General features: G+C 39.2%; 2 protein-coding genes across 4 annotated transcripts in view; one reads left to right on the top strand and one right to left on the bottom strand.

Annotated features, from left to right (window-relative positions):
- Window positions 1–1,343: 1,343 nt before the first annotated feature.
- pde11al (phosphodiesterase 11a, like) lies at window positions 1,344–16,813 on the bottom strand. 3 transcript variants are annotated; one of them, XM_008432510.2, is made up of 20 exons: window positions 15,717–16,813; window positions 14,200–14,358; window positions 13,144–13,233; window positions 12,915–13,055; window positions 12,695–12,759; window positions 12,032–12,152; window positions 11,825–11,900; window positions 11,678–11,745; window positions 11,497–11,589; window positions 10,550–10,600; window positions 10,242–10,388; window positions 10,039–10,146; window positions 9,800–9,927; window positions 9,631–9,721; window positions 7,211–7,311; window positions 6,935–7,012; window positions 6,773–6,836; window positions 5,009–5,083; window positions 4,800–4,883; window positions 1,344–4,060 (listed from the first exon to the last, which is right to left on the bottom strand). In XM_008432510.2, exons 1-20 carry the CDS (start codon window positions 16,590–16,592, stop codon window positions 3,737–3,739), a joined length of 2,940 nt encoding a protein of 979 aa, XP_008430732.1. In that variant the 5' UTR covers window positions 16,593–16,813; the 3' UTR covers window positions 1,344–3,736. The 3 variants fall into 3 exon arrangements, with proteins under 3 accessions (XP_008430732.1, XP_008430733.1, XP_008430734.1); XM_008432511.2 differs by having other exon boundaries at window positions 6,785–6,836; XM_008432512.2 differs by having other exon boundaries at window positions 9,800–9,909; window positions 15,717–16,812.
- The window catches only part of spmip4 (sperm microtubule inner protein 4), an 8,222-nt gene continuing 3,394 nt past the window's right edge, over window positions 16,678–21,505 (top strand). The window contains exons 1-6 of the mRNA XM_008432513.2: window positions 16,678–16,757; window positions 20,463–20,615; window positions 20,780–20,854; window positions 20,944–21,015; window positions 21,125–21,154; window positions 21,260–21,450. Of these exons, the coding sequence (XP_008430735.1) occupies window positions 20,787–20,854; window positions 20,944–21,015; window positions 21,125–21,154; window positions 21,260–21,450 (361 nt within the window). The 5' untranslated portion in view covers window positions 16,678–16,757; window positions 20,463–20,615; window positions 20,780–20,786. The remainder of the gene's footprint in view (window positions 16,758–20,462; window positions 20,616–20,779; window positions 20,855–20,943; window positions 21,016–21,124; window positions 21,155–21,259; window positions 21,451–21,505) is intronic.

Genomic DNA, 21,505 nt, shown 5'->3' with positions numbered 1-21,505 from the left:
AACGGAGCGCCTACACGTGGAAACTAAATGACCAACATGGGTTAAATAATCATTAGACGAACAAGGCTGGTCTATATCTGGAACATTAGCTTTGAGAGTGTGTGTTAATATTTATGGTCTACTGCAGAAAGTCTAGTTTCTAAGAACCCTTCTGTGTCACTTCTGTGTCTGTACGGTATTTAAAGTCTTCATGGTAATTCCTTCTCATTTAATCATTATTTTTCAACCTCACGAGATGTGACTCGGGGCACAAAGTAGATGCTTTGTATGACATTACCAGTCTCCTCAGGGAGTTTGTTCTTCACCCATGGTTTGTGTTTTTTACAGTTTGTACATAAAGTACAGTATGTCAGCAAGAAGAGGACTAAAAGTCAGATATTCTGTGTCTGTGAGAGGCAGATAAAACTGAAAAATAACAGAGGAGAGGAATGGAGAGAGAGAGGGAGAGAGACAGAGAGATCAAACACCATGGCAGAGCCAGGCTCTGTATCAGAAACGAGGTTGGAAGGCTCTCCCTCCTCTCTCCATCCGACTCTCTCCCTGATCATCGACCCTGAGGAGAATAAACTCAATCCGTGTTAAATTATAGATTAAGGCCCGACTCTGGCTGGAGCTCGGGAGCTGGCGGCTGCGCGAACACTGAGCTGCACTGAGCTTCGCACATTTTCACTGCTGCTGTTGCCTCACCTCACCGTCTTATTAAAACCAACATCAAACAGTATCCACAGATGAAGAACGGGCTCGAAAAGAGACTGCATGAATATGTAAAGGGTCTCAGCACAATATGCCGCCTGCGTGGTTGCTATGATGCTACGTAGATGAATCTATCAAAAGAATGACTTTTTTTTTACTTTCTGACAAACCCATTTCACTTAATGAGCTGTTTTCCAAAGTGCTAATTAACCTTTTTATGCGTGCTCTCTGTAAAGACACAGTATAAAACACAGAGCTAATGCTCTCTGTTCAGTTCAAAGCTGATGATGCAAATGCAGAGACAGACCCTCAGAAATGCAAACAGGATCTGATACAGTGACTTGCAGAAGTATTAACACTCATTGAAATTTGTTACATTATTATATTGCAGCCACAAGCTGCACCATGTTTTATTGAGCTTCGACGATGCAGATGGAAAAGGATGCAAAGTGGTACCTTAAATAGCATCTGTAAATAGAGACTACTTGTGTACTATCTCTTTGGTCAACATGGAAAACGTTATGTGTGGCAGAAATTTTAATCATGTCAGTATTTAGTTGTTACTTAAGACAAGGGGGGAATGAAAAGGAACTGCTGAAGGCATCATCCGTGATATAAATTGTAAATAAAGAGCATAACAAAGAGAAACCTTAAGAAAATAAGCATTTACTTACATAAAATACTGGATAATGCATCAGCTCAGTCATCAGCAGTCCAATATACCAAATTATTAACAGTACAAACATAGTACAGTTAACTAAAACCTAATTAAGTCAAATTCTCAGGAAAGTTGTACGTGGAAGATACATTGCAAATGCCAGAAATAATGGCAACAGTCATGACTTACTTTTAAGGTAAATTAACTTCCTGATGTTAATCTGGTCATCACCTCAACACAACCTTCCAGATCTGCAGTCTCTTTATTTTTTAAATAGCCATTTGGCCCACTAGCTTACTCATAAGTAGGAGTGAACTTGGTTAACATAACAACTAAACTCAAAGAAAAATTTATTTACTTTGGCATTAAATAACTCAATCCATTTTAAATGACATTGTTTATAAAATAAATAAATAAATTGCCAACCACTTGTGGACATGATTGGTGTTACACTTCAAGGCACATCCCACCTTTAGATTTTGAGAATTACATGAGTTTCATTTCAAGCCCTGATTCAGATTGCTGTGTGTATCAGCATAATTGTCACAGTTTTGAACGTAAACTCTACTGAGACCTGTTTTATACAAAAAATAAAATCAATTATCACATCTTGGCTTTCCTTCTTTAGCCCCATCCATCAGTTTCCAAATCAAAGGCATGTCAGTCATTCAGATTTCCTCTTCTCTTACATAAATCACATCCTTGTCCTGTTTAGGAAGCTATTTTTAAAGGGGTTGTTATAAATATAGAGTCCATGGAGCGTATGAAAACTCACCAGTTTATAATTTGGATAAAGGTTGCAGCTCAAAGTAGACATTTCAGGCTGTTCTTACCAACAACAACAGAGCAGCAACACTATAAGATACCAGAACACAGAATAGTACCAGCATGACTGCATGCAAAGCAAATCTCTTGTGGCAATCAAAGGCATCAAGATGACCGTCGTCAACATCGAACATGCAGTAACAACATAACCGGCATGCATTCGCAAACAAAGATATACTCTACATACAAATAAAACAATTATTTTACTTAAGCGTCACAGAAATCTTCTGACGGTAAGTGTCAGAGTGAGACTCGGAAAGTCAACAAGAAAACAGCAGCAGTTTAAATATTGAACTGAAATCAAACACAGAAAGTATCATTTGCTCCAAATAAATTATTTCATATATTTTGTACAATCTTAAAATGCCTCTCGGAGTCATTTGAATTTTCCTGTCTTGATGTTTTGAGGAAAATTTAAAGGTGACGCACAAGCAGTCAATGCAATTTTGATTCACTGATCTACAGAGAATTTATGCTGAAAGGCAAGAATGATCACATGCAACTCTGTGAACCAGCCGGCTGTCAAAGAACAACACTGTAAGATCATGCAGGCAAATATTTTTTTTAACTAAAGCATTACAGCCCAGCTATGACATTCATGAGCATGATCATGGCTCAGTATACATTTATGACAGGATTTACAGAGCCCTGCACACTTGCTGACATACCCTGGTAAAGATTCATAAAAAGAATCAAATCAAAGTCATCCTTTTGGGTCATTTCATTAATCATACAGTGGTATCGTGCTGCATTGACAACAATGTGGTATGTTCCTCTTCCAAACTCCCTGGAAACCTTGCTAGCATGCCTGGCATGATCCATTTATTAAAGCCCAGGGCGTTTTAAGAAAGCATCCAGTTGCCTTTAACAATAAACTGAAAATGGGCCATCACTGCATCTTTTAGCAGAATAAATATACAAACCATATGACCAAATCAACATCTAAGAGGTAACATTGTGGGGTGAGAAGAAGAGAAGACGCATCAGAAAAGACCGGGGACTCGCGATGAGACTGTAGTGTTGACAGCATAGGGCAAAAAAATCATTGTGGTACATTTGATGGTACAAAATTAAATCAGATTAAATTGAAATGATTAAAATTGAACATGGGAGTTTTGTAGTTAATACTGTATTTTTCCTTAACTTCCTGTGTTAATTTATGCTGCTGCAGTGAAATTTCCATGTCTTTTAAAACCTCTTTACCAGGGATGCAGATTGGTGTGCAGTTTGCTTTGTGTGACAATTCACAGTGATTTCTTTTGATGGTTTTAAAGGCATCCCCAAAGGGTTTTGATCAGGAGAGAGTTTTTACAAATCATACAACTTCAAGACTCTTCTTAGCGAAGTGATAAAATCCCTTCTTTTGTACAAACACTGCCCTTTAAATAGACTTATGATCAAATGGGGTTTGTCCCATTGTTCCTGAGGTTAACACAGTGACGCTGCAGCAGGCTCCGCTGATGAACTCTGCATTTTATTTCACCCTATCAGTTCAGGGGGGTGCTTGTGTTAGAAGATAGCAGAAAATTTCAAGTTATTTATTACATCAACCTCCCTGCTTTACTTCTTTCCAGGGACTGTTTTGTTGTTTGCTGTGTCATGACAGGTCTCTTTGTTTGCTCTGCACCTCAAAACCTCTCGGCAATCAGATTTTGACCCAAATTCTGCATCTTTAATCTGGGCAGTTTTCTCTGCTTTCTCTAGAAAATCGCTGGTTTCTGCGTCGTCACTGAACTCAGTATTCTGTCCCGGGTCAGTATTCTGGCTGGAGACCGAGCCTCCTCTTGTCTGTTGATCGGATAAGCAGAGTTCCTGCCACTTCTCTCTGTTCCCATTTATTCCATCCACCATCGGCTTTAACTTCCTGTTCAGCTTAAGCAGCGCCTGAGAGACACACCAAACAGTAGAGGTTATCTACAGATTTGCATGCGCTTTTATTCATGCACTTACATTTTAAAATGAAGCCACCATTGTTTTAATTGGACGTAAATGTCTTGAGCTTCAAAATGAAAAATTTCAATGTTTTTTATTGGGATTTCATGATGTGCAGAGAAACATAATGTAGAAGTGTGAACAGGGAAGGAAAGGGATTCATGGTTTTAACGATTCATTGCAAATAAAAATCTGAAAAGACAAACCTAGAAAAAATGCGTAGAAACAGCCAAAGACCCATCCACCAAAACACAGAGAAAAAGATACAATTTAAAATTTTAGATCAAAGTGTGGTTATGTGTTGCAGTGGCCTAGCCAAAGTCCAGACCACCTGAAACTTGAACATTTCTGTGTCCAGATGCTGCCCCATCATATCTGGTTGAAGCTTTCGGTTTCTGGATATGCAAAGCTGGTAGAGACCAACCCTGAGTGAATTGAGCTATAACTGCACTGAATGGTGGTTCTAACATGAATTGGCTCAGAAGAGCTGAATACACAATAATTTTATTTAAATAAATAAATAAATAAATAAATAAATAAATAAATAAATAAATAAATAAGAAAAACACTTCACCATTATCCACTACTTTGTGTCGGTTAACCTTATGAAAAGCCAATGTAATACTTAATATTTATACGGTATAAATATTAAATCCCTCTCCAGGTGTAGCTTTAGTTGTGGCCGACCTACCTGATAAAGTGGCCTGCAGATCCCATCAATCCATTCGAGCTGTAAGGCAGGCAGTTCGTCTTTGCGATTACGGTCAAAAATGGCCTGCAGGGGAGCAACAACTCTCTGTCACCCACAACCAGAACTCTCACCAGAACCATTTTCTCCTGAATATTTTTAACTCGGAACATCAGAGTGACAGGAAAGACTTTGAAATGTTTCACACTCACTGCTGGTGTTAGCTTTAGCTCCGACCGCTCCCTGTCGCCTTGTTCAAAGAACTCGCTCGTTACCAACTCGGCAACCTGCAGACACCAGTGGAAACAATCATTATTTTACTCATGCATTATGCAGCATTTAAGGATTTAAGAATACTGAAGGGTGTGTATTTAAATGATTCATCTCTTTTGTCGCTGTTTGGTCTTTGCTGTTGCACGTTGTTGTGCTACTCTTAGGAAAGAAATTAAGACACAACAACTGATCCAAAAGTCTGGCTCACGTCTAAGCTGCGATATATTCCACCAACAAGATATTTCTGAAAGCAACGCTGAATTTAATATTTAACAAAACATATAAGACCTTGGACCTCTTAGACTACAGATTTGAACAAAAATCTGCTCATAAAAGGCATTTATACACCAAAACATTCCTTAGACATAATTGGACTTTAATCCTGCTATAAAATATTGTATCTGATACATTTTTCAAATGTATTTTTGCTAATTCTCAAAAAAAGAAAGAAAGCCATATAGTGTTTCTTAACTTACTATGTATAAGAAATAGTAATATTGAGATGCAAACTGTTTTAAATACATTCCTCACATGAATAGTTGTGGTCACAAGTTTATGAACCATGTTTCTCCTCATGCCATAACCCTAATCCAGTGACTTTCTACTGGTAGCATTAAATTCATTTGGGTGTTTCTAACCCACTGCAGGGGCAACATTATACAGAAAGACTTAAAAATATTCCAAACACCATAATTGATTTTTGGTGGGCCATATGCAGCAATAAGCTTCAGGCATAATTCTGGTTGAATTTATGATCACTCTATTTAGTAGAGCTAATTTAAACTGGTTCATTTCCTGGTGCATGCCTCTTTTTGCCATAGTTGATGCATTTTAACAGAGTTTATGTTGGGGCTTCTCCAAAAATCCGTGCTAGAATCAAGTTGTCATCTGATGCAAACTGCAATTTTTTTAGTTGAAAAGAAATCAACCAGGATTTCCAGGAATAATACAGGAACCAACACAGCATAATATCAACTTAAAACCGCTGGTGTATCAGTGTGACTTCACAAGTTTTTACATGAACACAAACTGAGAGGATGTTCATTAAAGAAGTTAAATAAGGATTCATCGAGCTTCGTGTTTGGAAGAATCAAGATTAGATCTTTAGATTTATGCATCAAACGTTTAACTTTGTTGTGAATATTGTTCTTTGATTTCTGAAATTGGCTTTAATGGTCTCTTTTTACAGTGTTTTTTTCATGTATACACACATCACTTTTTTTTATTTTGTCCTATTTTTGGACTTTGTTGTTAGGTTAAATCAGTGTCAAACAGGAGGTATAAACAAGGACCAGGCTGGAAGCTTATTTAGGATTCACCAGTAAATCCAACACTTCTTCACGTCTGACCAAGCAGATTAGCACGCTAAGTGGATTAGAGAAACAACCGGGCTGTGGTACCATCCCGGCAAACTAAACTAACCTAATGAGAGTTCATTAAGAAGTTTCAGGAACCTTGCATACTTTTCCCCAGGATTTGGAAGAAAAGGTAAAGAAATAAAAATTATTTATTTCTTTTAATTGCCTCTGCTCAGTATGGATTTTGTCGACAGCTTAAATTTACCTCACCCTTATAGCACACGTCTCTCATGAGAACTCTTTTTAAAAATACATACATAAACTAAAAAAAACATGATTGCATTTTTTTTTGTCCAGTTCACAATTAGGAAATAATAAATCCCAGCATGCACAGGCGACTCAAACCTGCTTTGATACCTCCCAAGGACGAGTGACAGCACCCAAATCACATGCAGTCATCAGCATGGATCTGTTGATTAGGCAGGGATCAGAGACAAAAGACATTTTTATCTCAGTTTTGTTCTTTACAGCTTTAGTATCTTTATTTATTACAAATTTATTACAAACCTGAGAACTTCTCTGTGTTCTTCCACTGCCCAGCTGAATTCTCCCGACAAAACATGCTCAAAGAACTTGGTTCTGCGCCTTTTTAAATGAAAGAGACAGTCATAAGAGGGACAAATCATGCAGCAAATAGTGAGAGATACAAGAAATATGGATATAATTTAAACAATAAAACAGTGTGCTTTATAAGACAGTGTTAAGTAATAAAAACACATGCAATCTGTCCAAAAATATTTAAATCTAGCTGTAAACAGAATCAGCTCAGAGAAGGCCACTTACTCAAAGTGCAAAGTAAGGTCTGTGGAGAGAATGGCCTGTTTCAATAGTTGCATCATGTTGCTGTATTCTTTAGAGCTGAGGTTGGCAAAGATGTTGTGTCCCTGCAAAATAAAACACAGTTGCAAGCAGCGGTGGATTTGTACAACCGGCAAAAAATATTCCCCGTTAAATTTGGAGCATCGGTAAAGTCATTGCTCACTGTCAATTGAAGCCCCAATTTGCAATTTAATTAGCAATGCGCATGGGCTTTCTCTGTCCATGGCTGAAATAGATCGATGCAGGATACAGCTGGTGATCAAACTGATCCACCCCTGAGACAAGGCGCAGTGGTTACTGGTGTTGCCTGTCAGCAGTTTGTGTACAACGCTGTTCCTTAGGAGAAACTGTGCAAGAGGGACTTTCAGCAGCGCCTAGTTGTCTCAATACATTTCTGATAAATAGCCAGAGACACAGCAAGAGAATATAATTGCTTTTCTTTGCGACATTGTCATGATCTTGGGGTGTTGGGATTTTTTTTGTTTTTTCCTGTTTGCATTTTTCCTTGTTGATTTGTTTCCAACTTAGATCTCACTATATATCAGTTGATTCCTTTGTATTTAGTTTATTCTTGTTGTTTTACAATTTTCCAAGATTACTGTTTACATTCTCCTCACCTTCCAGCGTTCCAGTTTCCTTGCAAGCTGAAACTCACTGCTGGGTTTCAAGTCAGACTTGAGGTAGCAGCATTCCAGGTAAGAAGTTGGGATTTCAACATGGCGGCGCCTATAAGCAATGTTCGCTGTACCTCTTGCAAACATCATATTAAGCTTTCCCTCAGCCTGCCTGGTCTGTCTCCTCTCACAGCTGCACCCTGTCCTCATCAGCCACCTGTCACTTATTACTCATCAAGCACCCCAGTATTTTTTTTCTATCACTGCTGGATTCTCTTGTCACCTCATGGTTCCCTGCCTTTTGCATATCTACCAGACCCCAGACATATATCCCTTTGTATCTGCATGTAAGTTATGTGTTTACTTATTACAGTTCCTTCATTTTATCCAGCTAGACAGATATATTAAGACTTTTAGTTGTCAAGCATCAGAGGATTTGCATATTTATCTGTTAAACTGATTAATTCATTCAAAGAGAGAAACATTTCTTATAATGATATCTTTTTTTTCCTTATATTTATGGCAGGAACTTTCATAGGAATACTGTAATACAGCTCATGAGAAAACTGTTAGCTATCACTACATCTGTCCAACTGCAAGATATCCAAGCTGTTCCACCTCGCACAATCTGAAATATTTAGTTTGTGTTGTTGTCATAGTGTTGTTTTTACAACACTATGCTTTGGCTCAAGGCAGGTAGAAATTCAAGTGCAAGAAAATGTAATTCCCACACAAAAATGGTGTGGGAATTAACTTGGCTTATTTATCGATAAATGTTGATAAATTTCGACATTTATCACCATTGATCAGTATTTATGTGCATGCTGCTACTACATCAGTTTTTATCTTAATTGCAGTTGCTTTGTATCAGTTTTTATTTGGTTGTAATATAGTGTTTATCCTGGAAAAAGATAAAAACTGTAATCATTTTTTCTTTTTTCATCAGGAAAATTAACACAGTGGTAAAGCAACACCACTGTTGGTCTATCACATAAAATCCCACTAAATGCATTAGCGTTTTGTTGATGCTATTTAGCAAAATAAGCATTGCTTGGGGAGTGTGATTTTTGTTTTGCAAATCACTGTATAAAGGTTTCTTCTCCTTGGTTGTGGCCTGGACGTTTTATGAAAATGGTTTAAGACTTTCAGTCACTCATAAAAAAACCTTATTTCATAAACTGCAGTCGACAGGATGTTTCCGTTGCATCTCTTTCTGCTTGTCTTTCAAAATTAGGTCGCATAATTTTGCTGACACTATTCATTTTAGTCTAAAATAAATCAGTTTCATTTTCCAAACTGGCATTTGAATGTATTATCATTTGCTTTTTTATTATTATTATTTTACAGCCTGGACACCAACTTTTACACGATATACAAGCAGGTAGACTGCGATGTGCATAAATGAATATACAAGCTCTGACTCAAAATGCGATATTCAAATATTTTTGTTCCACACTGTACAAGGGAAAAATATAGCACAATGTCTGCAATGAAAGGATGGTTGTCTTTTCTGCTCAGGAAGCTTTTATGCAGTCGGTCTTCATGTCAGAGCTCTGTGGAGATCAAAGCTGCAATAGTCAACCCTTATGGTGGGAATTTATGTTTGATCAAAATGTTACACTCGCATATCTTTGTATGAAACGGACAGAATTGTACAGAAAGAGAGAGGCGGCCAGTATGTGATTTGCTTTACAACTGCTTAACATACCTAAAATGTCAACTGTGTCTAAAGATCCCAGTGAGGGATCTAATCAATATATTCTGTCTGACCTCACTCTGCAGGATCATGACAGCGTGGTTGAAGTGGTGATGCTCCAGGGTTGCTGACGTGCCATAGAGCAATGCCAGAGCAGAACCGGTCCTGGAGGAACAACGGATCAGTGGTTCAGTCACTCGTAAGGAATGCGCTCATAACCGTGAAGGGGTTTATGTAACTCACTTGGCTTGAAATGCATTGTTGGTGCCTCGATGGTCCAAGTCGTGGCACAAGCAGCCGACCATCAGGGCCAGAATCTCTGCATCTGACAGCACATCCTGGAAAGTGGCGGTCTGCATACAAGTCATTGACTGCGAGTGAAGTTTCAGAACTATTCAGTTTAATCAGTCTTGGTTATACTAGCATGTTGGAATTTTATAACGTCTTTTAAAAAGCTGAAACCATTTTGTCTAAAAACTTACTGTGATCATGACAAACATGCACTGCGACACGTTGAAAGCGTGCCTCCAGTTGTGATACGCCACAGTTCGATAGTTCTTCCTCACTGTGAGCAGCCAGCGACACAAAACCTATAAGAGAGAGAAACAAGGATTTCACACCTTCGTGTACTTCAAAACACGAAATACACGGAAAAAGAAACGCCTTGCAGGGAATGCCCTCTCACTTCATAGTCAATTTTAAACTTTTGAACCACACCGAGTTCCAGAAACATCCTGAGCGACGCCGTGATCATCGCGTCATTGTCCAGTGAAAAATCGTTGAAGTGGAACTCATCAATGCCCAGCTCACTGCTCAGGGGAATCTTTGCAGCCTTCAGAGGACAAAGGACGGAGCTGTCAGTCAAACGTTTCCACAGAACAGCACACATCATTTTAATTAGAATTTTAACCCACGGTGACTGGCAGGTTTTATGCTCTCACTACTCGTATTGAATTTATAAATTCATTGAAAAGGATTTAGTTTATGTATTACCTTCAGTCTGTCAACTTCCACCTTGGAGCAGGTAGCATGGTAAGACAACATCTGAAAAAAACCCAGACATTTCACAAAGACGGGTGTTACAGAAGACTGATTCAAATTCTAATACCACCCAACTGTTTTCATCAACACAAGATTACAGGAAATATTTTTCCACTAATCTTCCGCCTGCCCTACTTATCTCCTTACGACCGGATCAGATCGGCGCATTTCAATTTTTGTCACATTCTTTTGTGAACTAACTTGTAAAATGCCTCCACCTGGTAATTAAAGAGATGGCAGTGAATAAGTGAGGCTGATCCGGCAGTGTGTTGTCTTTGATACCAGAGAGGGTGATGTATTTATTGTGAATTATTGAGAGCAGCTGAAATATTTATTGAAAAGAAAGAGAACCATGTTTTTCTGAGGATAATGTGACTGCTCAGGTTAGATACTGGACAATGGAGCAGAACCGGCTGAGAGATGCAAATAAATGTTAACCGCCTCCGTACCATACTTATTTAGTACCATACTTATTTAGTACCATACTAAATAAAAGAAAAATACATTTAGGAAATTTGAAGAGTATGTAACAAGGTAAACTAGCTGTAAAGTAAAGGTTTAAACAAGATGATTTTGCTTTTTGTCACTTACTATCTCAGATTAAATAAATTTCAAAGTTAGACAAGGATTACTCGGGTTACATAAAGACATGAATACCTGTGATAACCTTTTTTTTTTTTTTCAATGTCACTTAGCCGATGGAAGAAATGGTCATCATACCTGTAGAATCAAACATAGAATCTGTCTGACATTAAACAGGCTAAAAGGTCTCATAAAGCAACCCCAAAACGGAAACAAAAGCAGGCAGTAAGAAGGCAATATTTCATGGAGCAGGATTTGTAGTTGTATTATGGGGAGTGAAAGAAAAAAAAAAAGACTAAATCAATTAATTTGCTCACATCCAATGCTACAGACTGCTTGGCCCATGTCTTCTTAACTTGATTGTACATCATAGTATTGTTGATTCCAAGTCCACAGAATATCACAAATGCCTGCAAAAAAAGAGAGAAATTTAATAATACCTTAAGCAATATAAGTAACACACAAACAAAAGACTTGAGTATTAGTGCTTAAACTGACCTCAAACAGTCTCTGATCTGCATCATTAAATGTCTTCCTGTCCAGGCGGTTCAGGATTTGTGCAACACCTTAGCAAAGTACACATCCATCCTTAAGAGCAGCAAAAGCAGAGTTTTCAAAAAACATAAAAAGTCTCGTTCAACCTACCGATTATCTGGTGAGTTCTGTTCCAGATCGGGACGCATAACACAGACCTGATGTGAAAACCCGATGCCTGATCTGCCTTGAAAGGTAGAAAACAGAATAATTTCAGAATCCTTTTCAAGTTGATTCAAATATGGCTCCACATTTTTAATGGGTTTTAAACAGAAGTGTCCAACTGGAGGTGTTGACAATGCACAACTTTGTCCAAACCTCGGCGTCAAAGCGTGGATCCTGACAAACGTCGCTGATGTTAACAGGCAGCCCTGTGGAAGCCACCAGCTCAGCGATGCTGTTGTTGATGAGCCAGTCAGAGCAGGATAACTTCTCCATGCTGATTTGGTGAATTAAGAGAAAAAAGAAGGAAGTACGACCGTGACTATTTAAAGTTGTGATTTTTATGGGTTGTCCCTATTTACAAATTAGTTAACTTCATGGGGCCAATTGAAACATAAAGGCTTTCAGAAAATCATCACTTCAAAATAGTAGAAGGCTTTAAATTAAACCATTGTGCATATTGATTTTGAAAAATGGTAGAATATGAGCACTTTTCTCAAATTTTCATTGGGGTAAGATCATGTGCTTCTTAAATCGATGAAAACTCATTATGTACAGTAGGTTAGCTCAGCTGGTCAGAGCCTGGTGCTAATAACGCTGAGGTTTTCTGAACACCATTGATTGCAGTGGATTTTCTTTAGGCATATCAGAGGAAAAGGAGCTGAATGCAAATGCAAGCAATTGCTTTAGTACCCAAAATTCCTATAGAATACACAAAATTTTATGATTATATTTTAAAAATGTTCATAATTTGGGGGATATTCAAGGAGTATGAGTACTTCAATTAGCCGTGCTCGCTATGCATCCCTGCTCGTTCACCTGATGTCTCTGTCCATGTTGCACAAAGGAGACATCAGTTCAAATGTCTTGGAGAACTTCACCACCTACAGAGAAAGTACGAATCAGTGCACATCTGCTTGGGAACAAAGTTACGAAGCGTCTTACATAATTTACTTTAGAAGTTAAAATAAATATCAGAGGGGAGAGAATCTAGGAGAGGTAAGAAGAATCAGCAGAATCCACTAGACGGGAGTCTCACGGGTGAGTCGATATCCTCTAGGAGAAGTACCGAGCAGCGTTCGCACTGCAGCAGCGTCAGCGCTCTCTGCATGATCTTCCTGACGATCTTCTCCAGGTCAGTCTGCTCCTCAAACAGGTCGTTGACCACCTCCAACAAGGCCTGTGGCAACAGCAACCCCATGCAGCTCTTTACTCCCCGCAGAAAGATCGGGCAGGCTCTGACAATCTAACACCTTCAAACGTCTCACCCTGCTCCGTTCGTACTCCTTGCGAGACTCTGAAAACAGCTTCGCATTGGAAATCGATATTCCACAGAATGGCAGATACATCTGCAACACCTAAGAAAAAGGAGCAGGACAAAGTAGTGAAAGACATTTATGCCTCATTTCTGTGATAATTTACAGGGCATCAAACTGGTTGAGAGGAGCAGAACAAGTATGAGGTGGCGTCGGTGGAAAGCCGGGATGGCGTCAGCTTTATCTTGGCACAAATAGAGTCCCTGATAATGAAGTATTGATTTAGAGTCTTTAACCCTTCAATGTCTTCATGCGCCGGCAGGTTGAGACTGCTTCCCTACTTTTTTTGTCAATAAAAGTTGATTATGAGAATTAATTGTGGTAATCTTTAATATTCACATTTAAAAGTACTATTTTTATAAAATCCTAAATGACAAGAAAAATTATAATTTGAGTCTAAAGTTGAGCAATTTGATTGCAGAAAACTTTATTCTGCCACCTAGAGGACACATTAAGTGTTTCAGCATTTCTTTATCTGGTATTAATTTTCTTATTGACTTTTTCAGCTGTTTTATAAAACAAGTATACTATGGGCTTAAGCTGAAATAACAGGAAACTTAAAAAAGAAAAAAAAATCAAGGTAAACATTGATAATTGCTAACCAGCAAACTGGAAGGACTGAGGGAAAAAAAAAACGTGTGAGTTGTAAAAAGATATAACACATTCGTTTTCTACAAACCAATTTTATCTTAATTGCTAAGGGAACAATTCAGAATACTAAAACAGAAACTATGTCTCCTGAATGTGTGTGTTTATTGCGCTACTGAACACATTTATCGCTTCACGCTTGAGTAAAAGGTTGACCTTTTCTCTTATTTTTCCTGGTATTTTGCTTCACAGGGAACAGTTTGCTCCTCTCTGAAGCCATTAAGACGATTTAGAGTACAAACACTTCAGTTGCACATTCACTCTCTCTAAAACGCACTTAGTAGCACAAACCACAAAAGGGATATTACAAATGACAAATTGCCTCCGCATTTTTTTTTCTCCAGCACAATAGAGCTTCACCTTTTCATCGTCCTCTGTGAAAGGGGTGCCCATTGGATTTTTGTTAATAGCTTGCACAACACCAATGACTTCTCCATCACTGTTGCAGATGGCCATGCAGAGGATGGTCTGAGTCTTGTAGCCTGTTAACTTGTCAATTTCGTCGCTGAAGCGGTGGTCCTGGAATTGGGGTTGGGGGGAGGGGGGAGATTATACAAACAAACATTACTCATCTATCAGCTCTCACACAGTCCCTCATTTAAAACAAACATTGCACAATTTTTATCTCCAGCTCTGCAAGAAGCAAATGTTTTCATTTGGGGGCGCACAAATGCAGGAGTATTCTGCAGGGGGATCCACATCATCATGTTGCCTCAGCAGGTCCAGCAGCCCAGGGCCATGAGATAATGATGCTGCACGCGAGGCGAGATCTGGCCAGGGAGAAGCTCCTACAACTGTCTGCCGTTTCCTCAATGAAAACTTTAATGGGGATTTGTTTGCAAAAGAAAGTAACTGCTCCGAGGAGTTTCATTCTCATGCAGCACTTGGTGTGCAATGTCTTGCTAAAGTGTCCATGCCTTTTGAACTAATCAAACAACAATTTTATTGTATTTAAGTGGGATTTTATGTGCTAAATGCATTTCACATTTTTAATAGATAAAAATATGGAAAGTGTCATATGCATTTGTATTCCACCCAAACCCGAGTTGAAACTTGTTGAACCATCTATTCAGCTGCAAGCTCTTTGCTACGTTTCTATCAGCTTTGCTCATCTGGAAACTTTTTTTGTCTTTGCAAAATAGTTCAAGCTTCATCAGAGTGCATGAAGACAACTGTGAATATCAGGTATTGCCTCAGATTCTCATTTGCTTTTTTTTTTGCTTTTTTTTCAGGGTTGTCCTGTTTTTAAATTGGTTAAACTAAATGATCTCCACAGCATACTGCTGCCATTGCCTTGTTTCAACATGGTAAATCTTTAGTGCTCCGGCTGTACTGTCTTTGCACAGAAATTGGTATTTTGTGCTTATTCATTGTTGCAAAATAACTTTGACTTAAATCCTGTCTTAAAAACACTCAATCATGCTGTATATGAGAGGTCAGGGTGTTGTTGTCTTGCCAGTTGAGATGTGAACATCGCAATTTTATGTTTCTCTTGTGCCATATTTTATGTTTACATTTCTACTCAGGTTTGAGGAAAAATGAATGAGTACCAATTTTTTTTTAAAAATACCTTTTTTTTCTCTTTCTTTGTTATACTATGCATTGTGGTGACATGTGGCATAAGGTGCATCAAGTCTGCCAAGCCTGATACTACAGCACATTGATCTTCAATAATTAGGGGTTTGGGTTTCTGTCAGGGTCGGCGCAAGGCATAAGCAAACTAAGCGGCCGCTTAGGGACCAGGGGCTGCTAGGGGGCCTCATAAGTAGAACTGATTTTTTATTTTTTAGTAATGATTTCTATGTGATTATAGTAACAAAAACACACAAATTCATTATAAAGTTGTGATTTTTTTTACAATAATTTCTGTCCTTTACCTCGTATGCATTAGAGATGTTGACGGTCTCTCCATGCTCTGCCACATAGCCAATGATTCCTTTCCCCCACGGCACTTGCACTTCATTGGAGTTCAGAGTGCTAGACGAGGGTCTGACCGTGGTGCCTGAGTGCACATCGAAGAACTTTGACACCAGCGTCCTCTTGTGAGCGGGTCCCTCCACGAGAAAGAGCGAGCACCTGTCCGCATCCACCAGGATGCACACGTTGATCAGGATTTTATAGCTCAGGTTCGTCAGGTCCAGCTCGTTGGAGATGTCCTTCACCAGCTCCAGGAAGAACTCCCTCTCGTTGGTCTCTTTGAGTCTGTACTTGTAGTCGATGGCGCTGGACGCGTACTGGGGGACGTTGACTCTGGACTCCAGCAGCGCGCTCAGGATGTGCGCGGTGGTCGGAGGCAGCGAGCTGGCTTTGCGCAGGAGCGCACGGCGCCTCATGCTCGACTGAGACTCGTGCTCGCTCAGGCTCACATGCTCGTCGTATGTGCGGTGCGCAGTTGTGGCTTTGGAGCGGGCGAAGTTCCGCCGCAGCTCCATGTGAGACGACCTGCGCCGGAGTCCATCGGCGCTGCTCGGCCAGAGGGGGTCCGTGGCGGCGGCGGCGGCGGCGGCGCGCCTGTCCTCGGATGCGGACACTTTGGACGGCTGGTGCTCCTTCAGCCACCTGCTCACCTGATCGCATTTGGCTCTCCGGACCAGATACTCCTCGAACAGATCCGGGTGGCTGTCCAAAAACGCCTCTACATCCGTGAAGTCGAAGGCTGTCATGATGACAGCGGAAAGAAAGCGTGCAAAAGTAGAGGAGTTTTTGAGCGGGTAAAAGAAACGAGACCGAGACAGCCAAGAGACTGTACTCATCCATCCATTCCCAGCATAGTCTAATCCAACCTGCCAAACTCTCTCCTAAAATACCAACAGTGGTCATCAAACGCATTCATTTTTTTGCTGAGACCGACCTGGGACACTGCTGAGAAACATCTGTCAGTCAAAGCCTGAGATGCGTCTGTGGTGGATTCCAGTGGAGTAAGTGTGCAGAGGTGTAGAAAAATGCGGCGTCTATATATTATTCCTAGTAACTGAAAAAAATGCAGAACAGCGCTTTGCTCTCTCTCTCTCTCTCTCCCTATCTCTCTCTCTCTCTCTCTCTCTCTCTCTCTCTCTCTGTCTCTCTCTCCTCATTGTGTGTCACCAGAGAGAGAGAGCAACAGAGCTTAAACTGTGGCTGTAATTTTTCAGATAGATTGACAAGAAATCAATAACCAACTTCACACATACAGCCAGAGTTAAATTGATGGACGTACATAAAAAGCATAATTATTTGTTAGAATGTCCTATTCAAAGTTCAAACCTAAATTTGATGATTGGTTCTATTTCTAGAGCAAGAGAGAGAGAACACTTTCCAAGATATATCAACAGGAAACCAGTTTTGATGTTATCAAACTGCGTGTGTACGATTGAAACGGGTATGTTCTCGGGGAACATACCCGAGAAAATGTGAGCTTTGTCATGTTTCAGATGTGATTTGTTGCATTTGCCATGGCAAATATGTGATCTCCCTTCAAGTTGTGGTTCTGTGATAGGCAGACTTACAAGAAATAAAAATAAAAACATCCCTCCTGCTGCAGTTTTGCTCACTACACCACAATCTTGGAAACATGTCATGCAAAAGCAAATGCCAAATTTCTGATCCCATGATGTCACATTTGAAAATCACACATGAAGACCATGTATCGCACGTGGCACACAAATGTTCACGTCTTTCAGAATTAAAGAAGGCACATGTATACATGTGGATTTGGAACATGTGCATCACATATTTCCACGTTTGCAGATGGACCGCTCCAGGCAGTCTCACAATGTAACATCGAACACATGGACAAAATATTTGATCACATGTGAGAAACGGGAACCATGTGTGAATACATGTGAAATTCATTGGATTTTTTACCTGGGGAGATAAAAAATTTATTAATAAATTAAAACCACAACAAAGAATATTGTTGGCAGATAGATAGATAGATAGATAGATAGATAGATAGATAGATAGATAGATAGATAGATAGATAGATAGATAGATAGATAGATAGATAGATAGATAGANAGATAGATAGATAGATAGATAGATAGATAGATAGATAGATAGATAGATAGATAGATAGATAGATAGATAGATAGATAGATAGATAGATAGATAGAGAGGCTGTACACTGTCTTCTTTTGCCTTATGAACAGCTCTGAATAACTCAAGGGCGCTTAGCTTCCTTGGGTAATGTAACTGCATAACTTTAAAATAAATATGAGAACATCGATGCTCGCAGCTTGAAAAACATTGCTTTCATGGGTTTGATTGGCCTGGAAAAAAAATATATTTTCAAATATTTAGTAGAAGCAAAAGGAATGAGTGTTTAACCTTGGAGCTACACACACACATTCATACGAACACCTACGCATCCTCTGTACCTCTGTGATATTGGAAGTAGGGTTTTTTCTTCCCTTTAAAAAAAAACCATGAAATTAAAATGAATAATAATACAAAGAACATTTTTCAGAGCTGTGAGCTTTGAGGTCCAAGTTCACACGTTGTGCTTTCATTCCTTCTCTGGCATAAAAGAAACATCATAAACGTCTGCAAAACTGCTTTCAGGAGGCCTGCAGTCCACTGACAAGGCAGGAAGGGACAGTCAGCTAGGGCTTGATGCCAGCAGCGTCCCTAACAGTGAAAGGATAATGTTTGGAAATAATTTTCACACAAAGAAAATCATTCTGAGATTTTGTTGTTGTTGTTGTTCAAACCAATTTCACATGAGGAGTCTGTTGTAGAGAATGTTTTTTGGGTTGATTGCAAGAAAAGTTGAAGGATCCTTTACTTTTTCTATTTATTCTGTGCTAACATTCAAATGGATTTGCTTTTTAACAAAGTGCCAGCATTTAAGAGGTACAACAAATCTGGGGCTACGGGTGTAGGTAGACATTTTTAAGTAGCTGACAGGTTGATTAATGTTAAGAAGTTATTTCAGTCAATTAAGTGAATGATGACAAATGTTACACGCATAATCTAAGGACTTTTTTTTGTTAAATTAAGAAAGTCATCTCTATAAAATGACTTTTTTGTATTTCTATTCATAATTGTAGATCTGTAAATCTGTAACATGTCACACAAATCACAAAATTAAGTGATATGTAAGGGTGGGAAATACTTTTTTACAGCTTTGGAACTGTTGTTAACTTTAGTTAGCTGTCTGATAAAGTTCAATTTCTCTGTGTTATAAATGTTGTTGGGGTGAACACCTGCTTCCTTCTGCACAACGACTTAATATTGGGGAAATCACTGCAAGCTTTGCAGCATTTGTAAAGCCACAGCGTGAACTGTAATCCGAACAGCAGCGGCTCTGCTCAGGCAGAGCGAGGTAATTGGTTACTGGACTTAAGCTTATGGGCTCCTTGATAGGGCTTGGGCACGTTGCAAAGACTTTAGACAAGGTCTCCTGAGAATCCCAATTAAAAAGCAGAATGCAGAATATGGGTTTTGTAAGACTGAGAAAGAAGACGAGCTCTGGTGCTTTGGAAAGCAGTCCGTGCCTTGTCAAGAAAGAGAGAGAGAGAGTTGCATTCATTTTACGTGTCAGTAGAGTTTTCAGGTTTTTTATTATTTAATGAGAAAAGACATGAAAGAGGTGTTTTGCTCATTTTAGAGGATCTAAAATACATGTTTTGTCATCTGAAACTGGATTCTTTCTTCCTTTGTGCAAATTCCACAAAATCTCACAATTGAAGCATTCCACTACACATACATTAAAGACACTGCCAACACAAATTGACCAAACTATTTTTTATGTATTAAAATATCCCTACTGTTGAGTACTTAGTATTAGGGTACAGCATAATTAATGTTTTTTCTTTTTTTTTTACTTTAGTAGATAGAAAGGTACACAAATGATATAGGGGTTTGTTTTAGTTGACGTCTAAAATAGGGTTTGCATTTTTACTTAATTCCCATAATTTGACCGATTTAAGTCAACATTTTTCTGAATATAATTTATTTATTTATTTATTTTTAATTTAGGGTTTCTCAGACCAACATTCATGCCTGAATTGAGTCGACGGTAACTACTTTATATTAAAAGCAAGAAAGAGAGTTCAGACAGACTGACAGAATAGCTCAGAGCTCAACATCAGTCCAAGAAAATCAAGAAGTTTAGCATAATAAACTGTTTTGAGAACAAAGTAATTTCTACTGACAGGGCTTTTAATTATATTTTGGCTTTCAGTAAGCCACGTAGGAGGTCGGTGCCTCAGTCTCTCCCATGTTGCCTCTGAAACGTGACTCCTGAAACTTAACACCAGCTTGGATCCGGTGTCAGTGTCTGGTTGGAGCCAGCTACATTTTCATTCCACCTTATGTTTAGTTGTATGAGTGCGCCAAGCTGTGAACATGTAATATTATCGCATCCACACTTGATGAGTAGAAGACAGACATCCTGGGCAGTGATTGCCCACTGCTACAAAAGCAGGAGCTCGGTAGGAAGCATCCACACAACCTGATCCCTGAATTAAAGTGACTAAAGAAAAACGTGGAGTTTATACTGCAAATTTTACTTCCTTTCTTCAAAACTGAAACGTCGTGAGATATTCGAGTTCGTAGAAGACATTTGCGGTAACAGTTTGTGTGGATGGATTGGGTGTCAGCCAGATTTTAGCCTATTGTTTACTGTCGCACTCTCTTTCCAGGTGGTCACAGAAATTTAAACCCACCTCTGGTCACAAGCAAAGAGGAGGAAGTCGGGTCTAGTCCAGATCAGTCTAACTCAGCTCTAAGACTCAGAAGACATCTAAGACAGAGGATTAAATAAAAAACCTTTAAGAAGTACAACTTTCTGCCAGGTAAGCGAATATGACTGCACCTTATTTTTCATGCTTTTGTTGAGCTTAAAGCACTTCCATTGTTGTTCTCCTCTAAAACATGGTTTGAGTCCCAAAATGCATACAGTTCTAACGCTCAGAACCACATGCCTTTGAATCATTACGAGTAAAACCCTTCCCTTCAGCTGCCACATGGAGCCAAAGTCGTCTTCTGGTTTCAGTGGAGTTCCTGCCTGGGGGTACGGAGGGACGATACCTGAGTAGGTTTATGTTCGATCAACACGGGAAGACGCTAACAGAATCACTGACCGCTGTGGCGTATTGATTCTCTGTGGTTTTATGTCTGCAGACACATCAGAACTCAAGCATGCCACACCAGCGCTTTCAGAAGAAAAAGCAACGTTCACCTCAATGACCAGCTGTGAGTTGTCATTCAGTTGTCATGGACAAACTGATTATAAAATTTCAATAAATACAATGGAGTTTCTGATAATGTCAGAAAAAGTTTTTTTTGTTGTTTTTTTTACCAGCATCCCAAAACCAACTGATATAAATGTATTGTGAGTATATCTTATCTAGAAAGGCATGCTTGAGCTTAACACTTATTCTCACACCTTTTTCTAGGTAAACTGTGTATTTACTCTTGATTATCTATTCTTTCACAGCGAGAGAACGATAAAGACTACTACGCTGAAAGAGCATCCTTATTCATCGCACATTTCTCGGTTTGCCATGTTCCCCTCGTTCCTCTCCCCGGATGACCCGGAGAGGGGAGTCAGAGCGGCTTCACAGAGTTTCATAAACACTCTCATTCCAAACAAGCCTCCTGACGTCACTTTGCTCAGCAAAACTATAGGTGAGATATTGTTGTTATTCATTCTTTTCTGCAGAAGAATGTTTTATTTATATAT

The sequence above is a fragment of the Poecilia reticulata genome, linkage group LG16 (assembly GCF_000633615.1).
Source record: "Poecilia reticulata strain Guanapo linkage group LG16, Guppy_female_1.0+MT, whole genome shotgun sequence".
In the NCBI taxonomy this organism is placed as follows: Eukaryota; Metazoa; Chordata; class Actinopteri; order Cyprinodontiformes; family Poeciliidae; genus Poecilia; species Poecilia reticulata.
Note: the sequence above shows the minus strand (reverse complement) of the source record. Positions and strands in the feature narration are given on the sequence as shown.

Bases quoted from the DNA above. Each gene is read 5' to 3' on its own strand.
- pde11al (XM_008432510.2), bottom strand. From the start codon at position 16,592: ATGAGTACAGTCTCTTGGCTGTCTCGGTCTCGTTTCTTTTACCCGCTC. The intron at 12,760-12,914 runs GTGAGACTCCCG...CTTTCTCTGTAG, and splicing joins TAGAGGATATCGACTCACCC to GTGGTGAAGTTCTCCAAGAC. The intron at 9,722-9,799 runs GTGAGTTACATA...TTGTTCCTCCAG, and splicing joins AACAATGCATTTCAAGCCAA to GACCGGTTCTGCTCTGGCAT.